Genomic DNA, 10,991 nt, shown 5'->3' with positions numbered 1-10,991 from the left:
CAAAATCCATGAAATATACAAAAGCACTTTGTGATTAACTTTTATAAAGAAGTCCTTGGTTCTTTGAGTTTTAAATGTGAGACTGGGAAGAGAATAGATCTGGGATAGTCCATCAAATAAAGGTTGTAGGAATTATCAAGGGGTTACAATAGGGATGGCAAGGTACCATTCTATGATAGGATGATTAATATAAAGGAAACACAAAATGAAAAGCAATGATAAGACTCAACAGATTTGAGTCTCCAGTAAATCCAGAGTTTATAAAACTGGGGACAGGAAAATATATTCAATTGAAAAATTATGGGGAAGTAAGTTTATTATGCAGATAGTACTTATTTATTTATTTAGAGCAGATACAATTTAATAGGAACTGTTGCAAGGTAAATGTTACTTTTGTAGTACAACTAAAGCTTTCAATTCTGGTTATTGTTTTCTAGATGAAGTTGATCAATAAATGGTTACCATTCTAGCAGTCATTTGCAGTTCTTTCGTGTATTGCTTATTATAGTTATGACACCAGGAAAATATTTTTAAAGGCTTGGGAGATAACATAGAATCAAAAGATACATTAATTAAGACTCTAAACCCTAGTCATTGTACTGAGCCTTAAGTACTGTGAAGCAGCAGAAAATAACCAAAACATATACCATACTCCAGTAGAATATGGTTACATATAAGCAGGGGTGAGTTTATTGATATATAATTAGAAGAGGTATTTTACCCTATGTATGTAGTAATGGAGAACAGTATAAATACCCTGTTGGTGCTGCTACAAATCAGGTCTCTAATACCTCATGTAAACATTTAGTAGGCAGAAAAAAAGGCTCTGGACTACGGATGACGTAAGAAATGAAATCTTTCATTTTATCTGGACTTGTGAGCTATTGAATCTGCTCTATCTGCCCTGTGGAATTTCCTTCTTCATTCTTAATACTCTCTATAGGTAGTAAAACCCCCTTCATAAATTCCACTGGATTAGGACTAAGATATAGCTTTTCCTGGTCTATATTTAACTCTTGGAAATGCTGTGCACTCTACAAGAACTGTGAATATGAAGGTTCCGTAGTACTCAGCCTATCAAGGAGTACCTTGAGGGTTCTGCTTTATGATGCCTCAAGGCAAAGAGGGATCATTCATTTGCCTCTCAAGTAGCCTTTGATCAGCTGCCTTTGAACCATCAAGATGCCTTTGTCTTCCCATCCAGCAGCTATTTTGTCTCACATGATAGCTGTAAACAATGTGCCTCCTCCCCAGCTCCGCAGTTTACCAAGTGAGTGAGGATTATGTCAAGGGTTTGTCATTGTTTTCAGTGGTATTTACCCCAGATGTAAGAAACAGGGCCCTTGTGAGTTGGTAGAGAGAGGAGGGGGAATCCTTTTGATAGAGTAGTGAGATGGAAGAAACATAGATGGGCAAATCCTGCTTTGTCCCCCTGACATCGTTTCAATTCTCTGGATTTCAAATATTTTACTTTGTAAAGTGAGGATCTTTATGAACTTTTAAAACTTCAAGTAAGAAATACTTTTAAAGAGAAAAGGAAGCAAAGGCTTATAAAGATCCTATGGCTCAGGATTGATCAAACCCCTTGTTTCTGGGAGGTCTTCTAGTGTCTACCCAGTTAGTCTTACTGCCCTGCCCTTTGTGAGCTAATTAATACTTAATTTTCACCAGGAGAATTCTCATTTAAATTTTCAAGGACAGAAAAGGGGGAGATAATGCCTGTTACTCTTTCTCTGAAATTTATTCCTATTCCATTTTATTTTTATTTTGTAGTATTTGATTTATAATATCATAGGAATTACAGAGTCAAATATTTTGAAGTTTATACAATTGACAGTATTTTCATACTTTTATATAGTCAGTCTATACCTGGAACATTTTTCCTCAAGACTTCTTGTCATAACTGTCAAATTTACAGATCTATTATTTGATCACCAATATACTAATAATATGGAAGAGTCCAGTGATATTTGAGATTTTAAAAAGTCTTCTGAGTAACAAAGATAATAATCTTGATTTTTTCAACTTCAATAAAACATTTACTTTGTGTTTTAAATATTTTTTGGGTAATTTGTTGTTTGATTTGGAAAAGCTAACCTGTCTCTTCTTTTATCTTCCTATGATCGTTAACTCTTTCAAATTTTTTAAATTAATGATCACAGTTCCCAGGGGAAAGGGTGCCAGAGGCAGCAGGTTATATCTTTTTGAAGGGGTATACTTATGTCTTGAACAGTTTTAGACAAAGTCCTTATGTTAAATCAAACTAATTCTTATATATGCTAATTTTATGTTTTTATTATTACTGTGAAAAAATTCTTGAATGTAGTCAAAGTTTTGTTTTTCTAGGTGAATTGAAATAAATATTAAATGTAATTTTGCCAAAACCTGCAGCTTCTACTGGACAGGTTTTATTTGTGCAAAAGAAAAAAAAGTCACCCTAAGACAATTTCTGTAGCAGCCTAGGAAGCACAGTAGCTGGGAGTTAAAAGATCAAATTAATTTATAATCAATGGGATGAAATATATGCCACCCTCTCTAGTGTCTCCCAAGGACACTTAATTTGTATGAAGTGATAAAAAGATGAAAAATCGGCAAAAATTCAGATCTCAGAACAGAATAGAGTATAATGGAAAACAGTGGAGTTCCCAGTTTTGCCTTTAGAGGTTCTTACTTGATGTTGTATGTCTGTGACTTCTCTTTGGAGACGTGTCCTGCTTGCTTAGTAATTGTGTCTTTGTGCTAACTCTAGCAAATTGACAATTTCCCTTAGCAAACTCTGTCTCTGCTGAAACAATGATCTCATGAAAGCACATGTGAGGATGCTTTCAATCGATAATATGACTGAATCTGAATTATAAAGAAGATATAAATGGGAATGATTCAAAATGCAATGGGCATAAATAGGAAGGTTCAGTTAAGGACCTTAAAAAAATTCAGCTAAAATTGTCTCCATTTGCAGATGACATGATTTTATATATAGAAAACCCTCAAAGACTCAACCAAAAAACTGTTAGAACTAATCAAGGAATTCAGTAAAGTTGCAGGATACAAAATTAACATATAAAAATTGGTATTTCTATACATTAACAATGAATTTTCTGAGAAAGAAAGAAATCAATCTCATTTAAATAGCATCAAAAGCAATAAAATACTTAGGAATAAATTTAAACAAGGCAGTGAAAGATCACCTCTGAAAATCACAAGATATTGATAAAAGAAATCAAAGAAGACATAAATAAATGGAAAGTTATCTTGTGTTTATGGAATGGAAAAAATAATATTGTTAAAATATCAAAATAGTTCTGTAGATTTGATGTAATCCCTATTAAGATTCCAGTGGCATTTGTTACAGAAATAGAAAAAACATTCCTAAAATTTATATGGAACCACAAGACTCCAAACAGCCAAAAATATTTTGAGAGAGAAGAACAAAGCAGAAGGCATCACACTTCCTGATTTTAAATTATACTACAAGGCTATAGTCATTAAGACAGTTAGTGCCGGTATGAAAACAAATAGACCAATTGAACAGAACTGAGAGTTCAGAAGTAAACCTAAGCACAAACAGTCAACTAGAATTTGACAATGCAGCCAAGAATACCCAATTAAGAAGACAGTCTCTTCAGTAAATCATGCTGGGAAAACTGGATATTCAAAAATAAGAGAATAAAACTTGGCCATTATCTAACATTCACAGATATTAACTCAAAATGTATTAAAGACTGAAATATAAGACCTGAAACCATAAAGCTCCTAGAAGAGCTCTTGGCATGGATTTTGGTAATGCTTTATTAGATATGACACCTAAAATTTAGATATTAGATATGACACCTAAAATTTAAAATAAAATTTAAAAAAAGTGAGACTATGTCAAATTAAAAAGGTTCTACATTGCAAAAGAAACCACCAACAAAGTGAAAAGACAACCTACACAATGGTAAAAGATATTTGCAAACTATATATCTGATAAGGGATTAATATTTAAAATATATAAAGAACTCATGCAACTCAGTAGCAAAAAATTAATAATTCAAAATAATTCAAAAAAATAATTCAAAAATTCAGAAATGCCCCCAAATGGGCAAAGAATCTAATTAGACATTTCTTTACAGAATATATACAAAAGGCTAACAGATACTTGGAAAGATGCTCATAATCCCTAGTCATAAGGGAAAGGCAAAGTGAAACTACAATATAACATTTTAGAATGGTCATTATCAAAAAGACAAGAGATAACAAATGCTGGTATGGATGTGGAGAAAAGGGAACCCATGTGCACTCTTGGTAGGATTGTAAATTGGTATAGCTACTATGGAAAACAGTATGGAGTATAGAACTATCATATGATCCAGCAATTTCACTTTTGGATTTTCCAAAGGTAATGAAAACATTAGCTCAAAAAGTTGCATCCTTATGTTCATAGAAACATTATTTATAATAGGCAGTGCATGGAAACACCTAAGTGTTCATTGATGCATGAATGGATAAAGAAGTTGTGGTATGTATACACAACTGAGTATCATTCAGCCATTAAAAAAAAAAATCCATTTGCAACAAATGGATGAACCCTGAAGGCATTATGCTGAATGAAATAAGTGAGACAAAGACAATTATTTTATGATCTCACTTACATGTAGAATCTTAAAAAAAGAGATTAGATTTGTGGTTACCAGAGGTGGGGGGTGGAGTGGGAGTAAGAGAAATTGGAGATACGTCATCAAAAGGTACAAACTTCCAGTTGTAAGATAAATACACACTAAGGATACAATGTATTATATGATGGCTATAGTTAACACTGCTATATGATAGAGAAGTTGTTAAGAGAGTAGATCATAAGAGTTCTCATCACAAGGATGATTTTTTAAATTTTCTTTTTATATCTACATGAGATAATGGATGTTAGCCATACCTATTATAATCATTTCACAGTATATGTAAATCAAACAATATGCTATACACCTTAAACTTATACAGTGATATATGTCAATTATTTCTCATTAACCTGGAAAAAAATCCAGCAATTATATATATCGTTGCTTGTTTTGGGTGAGGTTAGTTAGGTTATCTTTAGTGTCTTCCCTATCTATAAATTTTGTATGTGAATATTTGAGGGCTTTTTATAGGCGGTGTGTAAGCATTATTCATGTTTTATTGTTAAATTTATTTCTCACAAGATACTTATGAGGTCTGTAGTAAGCAAAATAATGGTCTCCAATGATATGCATATCCTAATCCTCAGAACCTATGAATAAACTATGCTAAATGGCTAGAGAAACTAAGGTTGTGGATGGAATTAAGGCTGCTCATCAACTGACCTTGAAACAGGAGAAGATTCTGGATTTTGTAGTGGGCCCACTGTAATCAAAGGGTCCTTTATAAAGGGGAGAGAGAGGCACATGACTTACAGTCAGTGAGATTCAGAGTGAAAAAGGCTCAACTGGCCATTTTGACTTTGAAGATGGAAGGGAGACATGGGCCACAGAATTAGGGCAGCCTCTACAGGCAGGACAAGGCAAAGAAATAGTCTCTCCTGGAGCTTCCAGCAGAAATGCAGCCCTGCTGACAACTTGGTTTCAGCATAGTGAGATTTGTTTCAGACTTCGGACTTTCAGAGCTGTAAGATCATACATTTGTGTTTTAAGCTGATACATTTATAGTAATTTGTTTCCCCAGTGATACAAAATTAACATATGGTCCATTTTACAGTTAAGGGTAGTGAGGCTTGGGTTTCATACCAAGGTTTACGCAGTTGTCAAGTGGTAGAGAATTTTCAAAGTATCATTCATAAGAATTTTCTCAAAAAACACCAGTCAGTAGCAGTATAGTTTTCTCCTACCCAGCACCCTGAAATCCCCTCCACATTTTACAAGTTGAATGATATAAATGCATTTGTTGCATTTTGCCATTTTGACCATTGAGACACTCTTAATTTAAGGAAGAGAACATAAAATGCATCTTTAAACACCCCTCTAATATTCTCTCATTAACTTTGAAATCCAGATTCACTGGCACTCCCAGTAGTGAAGCTTGAATCCCTTATACAGTTTTTTTCCTTAAAACTCTCCAGTCTTCTTCTATAGTCTTTTTGATTGTGTCTCAGGATTGTTCAGAGCTTGCTAACCCAGAAGGAGTTGGTTGTTCTCAAAAGCAAAAAGTCATGCCACTTTTTATTCTGAATGAGAATTGTTATAAAACCTTACAGTTAGCAAAATCTACAGTAGTTTTACCACCTGGGTGAAATAGCATCTGGGTCTAGATACTCACATGACCTGTTATTATTAGAAGCTGATATTCTGAAGAGACAAAGGGAAGAAAAATATCTAATTTTTTTTTTTTTTTTAAATAGAAGGCTGGGAGCTATCCTTTAGCTTATAACTGGAGAAAACGCCTCCCACACTTATCATTAGGAGTTTGTTCTAGTTGGCTACCTTTGTTTGGGTTGATAAGCTATGCTATTTTTTTCATGCTTAATAGGCTTATCCTTCTGAAAAGGATAAGTTGAAATATACACTTTACATTTTAACTACTGGTTTATCTGGGAGAAAGAATTTCTGACTTTAACAAAAGGGGTTTTTTTGTTTGTTTGTTTATTTGTGTTTGTTCCAATAACAAAAAAGTGTTTCAGGTTCCCAAGATATTTGTAAGTACATCTTGCTTTTTCCAACATAGGAAAACATAGAAGGAAAAAAATGGCATTCAAGAGAAGACCAAAGATAAGTTCAAGGAATTTAGAAGCAAGATAGTACTCCTAAAGGAATGTTTTCCTTGCCTTTTTTTTTTTTTTAATGATGTACATTAACAGAAAACCTGAAAAAACTGTGTCATCATTCCTAACACTTCAAGGACATTTCCTGTAATTTGAGAGACTTTCATTTTTTTAGTAGCTAAAGATGAAAGGATTTTCAAGATCTATATTTATTTAGAAAAGTAACCATTGCTCCATTTTACAGTTTTAAACCATTCAATTCCTAGGAGTGCAAGTAAGAAAAAGGGTAGCCTGTCAGTGGAGGAGAGAGACAGACTTGTGTACCATACAAGAAAACAAGGTTGAAAAACAGAGGTAAAAGATGAGAATGGATGTTCCAAGAAGGAATAAAAGATGGAAAAGGGGTTTGTCTCTGTGTTTATATAATCAATAATAGTCCCTGTGGAAAATGCCACTTGATTATTTTGGGAAAGAAGTATCAGAAAATTATTTTCTCAACTTTATTTTTCATTGTAAAGGTCACTTTTTTAAAAATCCGAAAGTAGAAAAGAGGAATGTTTTATTGAAAAAAAAAAACAAGCATTTATTATTTTTTTCTTTACTACTCATAACTATTTCAATGTACTTGCACTTTTTTGTCAGAAAATCTCGAGTGACCTTTAGAAGTTAAGTAATGGCTACTTAAACTTGAGCTCAAATCATTTCTGGGTGTTCAGATAGGAAAAACCCTGCAGTAAGCTGCATGCATTGCAAATAAGATCTCTCCACTAGGAGTCACACTAGGTCACACCTCTTATTTCAGGCTATTGCTCTGTTCTAAGCAGTCTATCTCAGAAAACCTTTTGCATTAGTCCTCTGTTCCTTCAGCCACCTGGACTGGATATCCGTTACCTTTGACTGAACTGATCTCTGGACTTCCTTTACAACGTATATTATGGACCAGATTCCTTTTTTTTTTTTTTTTTTAAATATGACGATTTACAAGGGAATTTGATCATGTTGACTGTCCACTCGAAAGCTGTCAAGGTTTTACTGTCTTCCAAAACTTAGATTACAATCCATTTTCTTCAATCTGGCGTTTAAAATTTGCATGCTTTGGCTAAAATCTGTCTCTCATGTTCTAGACTTTACAGTTCCGTTGGTAGAACTCTCCACTATAGCTAAAACTCTTTGATGTTCTTTAAACCCATCTGCAGTGCTGCTCAGGGGGACAGGAGGGCTTTCTAAGTTCAAAGCAACATTCAGATGACCACTTACCCTCAGAAATAACTATCATGAAAAAACATTTTTTCTTGAACTTTTTCATGCATATTCAGGTATGTAAATATATATGCACAAATGTGTGTATATTTTTGATATGAAAATATATTTTATATTTTCAATACATATGGTAGGGCATTTTTATTACTCTATATTGTACCTTTATTTTTCACTTAATAATATGTTTTATGAAGGCCTTTTCATACCCATATGTAGATATGTACCTTATTCATTTTTGATGAATATTATATTATATTATATTTCATTGTTTGAACATATACTAATGGATGTGCTATTTAATCTATGGTGACTCACGTTAAAACCCACCCTTCTATTGTTGTGCCCAAATTTTGAGACCCCCCAAAGACGACCACCAGAGTCCAGAGTTAGAGCCAAACAGCAAGGGTCGTTTATTACGAGTTCGAACCCGGACCTCCGCACACTCATTGCCAAAGACGCTAAGAGGTCCCGAGCTCAGGATCACAACACTTTTTATACACTATTTTTGGGGAGGCAGGGACTTAGCATACATCATAGTATCTTGTAACAAATCGCCACATACCGCGGGAAAATCAAAAAGGAACTCTATAATATGACTGGCGCGCTACAGAGCGGGAAAAGGCTGGGAACAGATTATTGGTTAGGTCCAAGTGCTGTCATTCTTCAAACTGCTGAGTTGGCACCGCTAGGGTATGTGTCACCTCAGGATTGACCCGGGTCTTCCTGTCATGCCGCGGGGCGCCAGATGGTTGTTATCTCTCAGCCCAGGGCCGGATGGGGGGGTCCAGGAGCAGTCTCCGGGTGGGGTTACTCTGGCGTCAGATGGCTGTTATCTCTCGGCCCAGAGCTGGGTCGGGGTGCGGGGGGAGGGTCCGGGAGAAGCCTTCTGTCAGGTTCAGTTCTGGGTGGGGGATGTGTGGTTACAGAGTGTCCATAGAAAGTCTGCCGGTATTTTTCCATCTCCTCATGGGTTAGCAAGCGAAGGTACAGAAGCAGAAATAGCAGTAATGGTTATAATTTAGGCATCTCACTATATATTCTGCTTTAAGATGCTGAGGCTGGGGCTCAGCAAACCAGTTTTTCCCAGAAATCCAGCTGGCTTCCCATTAGGATCTGTCGATAACAGGTGTTAGAGGGAGATTGGAAGGCAGGAGCAAAGATAAAAAAAAGTGTTTATACTTTTGTTTTCTATTTCTGGTTTGCTTCCTTGTGTAGTTTGCTTCCTTCAGCAGTGTCTTTTTCATCCAAGCAGTGGCTGTTCGTTCCAGCAGCAGCAGTTAATTTCATTTGCAGTTTTCCCAGTGTTCCCAGAAATAGCTTCATTGTACCCCCTCAACAATTCAACTCCAGCTGCTGGTGCTCTGTCCTCAGAGGTCCGAATCTCAGCTTCTTTAGGACCACTGCTCTCCACTTCTAAGTTTTAGTAATTCAACCTCTTTCCTCGGCTTCATCAGCATAAATAGTGGTGGTAGACGCCTTCTGCATATTTGCTGCTCCCTTTTTGTGTCTCCAGTTCTCTAATACCTGACTAACACTTCTTTGTATCCTTTTTTTTTCCATTGAAATTACTGGTGTGGTTTCAGTATCCTGATAGCTGGATCCTTACTAATTTAGTGGGAATTTGTTTCTAGTCAGTTTTGATGTTAAAATCAAATAAACATTTTGAACTATGTTCTTTTTTTTGCTAAGCAAGTGTATTAACAGAACTGCTAGGCCAAAGGATATGTGCATTTTAAATTTTGATAACTATTTACAAATTGTCTTCCAAAGGGGTTGCGCTGATTTCTACTCTCACCATCAGTATATGCAGGTTTCTATTTTACAATATTTATACTAATATCATGCATTATAAAACAAACATTTTGCTACTAAATTGGTTGGAAATAGTTTTAATTGCTCTGTAAGTTTGTATTTCTTTAAGAAGGAGGATTAGAATCTTCTCATATATTTGTGGTCATGTGTATTTATGAGAACAGCCTATTTATATGACACTTGCCCACCCATTGAATTTTATTTTTCCCTTTATTTGAAAGAAATCTTCATGTATAAAAGAAATTAGCCCTTCGGCATATACTTTATAGGAATTTTTCTCAGTTTGCATTTTTTTCATGTTTATGATTTTTATGTCATATATTTTAGATTGTGTAGTTTTTGTCCTATGTTATTAATTCTTGCTTAGAATGCCATTCTACATACGAAGATTTAAAAATAATTCTTCCATGTTTTCTTTTATTATATAGTTTTATTTTTAATATTAAGCTTATTAAATATTTGGTGCATCTGGAATTTATTTTTGAATAATTTACTTTAGAATAGTGATGTATGGCTGCAACTTAATATTTTTTCCAAATGACCAGTCAACTGTTCTAACACTATTTGTTGAGTAATCTATCTTTTTCCTACTAATTCGAAATGCCAGTTTTTATTGAATGCTAAATTTTCATATGCATTCTGGATCTATTTTTGGAAACTATGATTTACTTTTTCACTTATCTCTTTTCTGTTTATGCATTTGTGTTGAATTGTTATAATTTTTGAAGCATTATGTTGTATTTCAGTATCTGGTAAGATTAACCTTTACTGATTACTCTTTTTTAAAAGACTTTTTCAGGCCTTTTTTCTAAGTTTATGTTTCCGTATGACCTTTAGAAATAACTAGGCTTTTTAAAATAAATAAATGTGGGTGTGTTAGTTGGAAATGTGTTAAACTTAAAAGATTCATTTATGGAAAATTGATGTCTTTATGATACTGAATATTCCCACTCAAGAACTTGTACTTTTGTAATATTCAGCCTTCCTATTTCCAATTTTTGCACATGTCCTTTTATGCCACAGTAAAATTTATTTTTGGGCATATTATCTTTTTTCTTATTATTATGAATGATAACTTTTTCTCATATTTTCTAACTATAGAAGTCATAGATACTAAATTTTTAAAAATAAATTTTAAAAAGCTTGAAACTACAATCTTACAGAAATCTTGTAAGTTTAATGTAAAGAAACTTATTTTTTCAGAGCCATTTGA

The 10,991-nt window shown here is 34.1% G+C and overlaps 1 protein-coding gene across 1 annotated transcript in view; it reads left to right on the top strand.

Moving 5' to 3' along the window:
- The first annotated feature begins 1,182 nt into the window (after nt 1-1,182).
- Nucleotides 1,183-10,991, top strand: part of CNBD1 (cyclic nucleotide binding domain containing 1) — a 373,802-nt gene continuing 363,993 nt past the window's right edge. The window contains exon 1 of the mRNA XM_044246969.1: nt 1,183-1,270. Coding sequence (XP_044102904.1) covers nt 1,183-1,270 — 88 coding nt within the window. The remainder of the gene's footprint in view (nt 1,271-10,991) is intronic.

Source organism: Neovison vison, chromosome 4, assembly GCF_020171115.1.
Source record: "Neovison vison isolate M4711 chromosome 4, ASM_NN_V1, whole genome shotgun sequence".
NCBI lineage: Eukaryota > Metazoa > Chordata > Mammalia > Carnivora > Mustelidae > Neogale > Neogale vison.
This window is presented reverse-complemented; position numbering and strand designations above follow the sequence as displayed.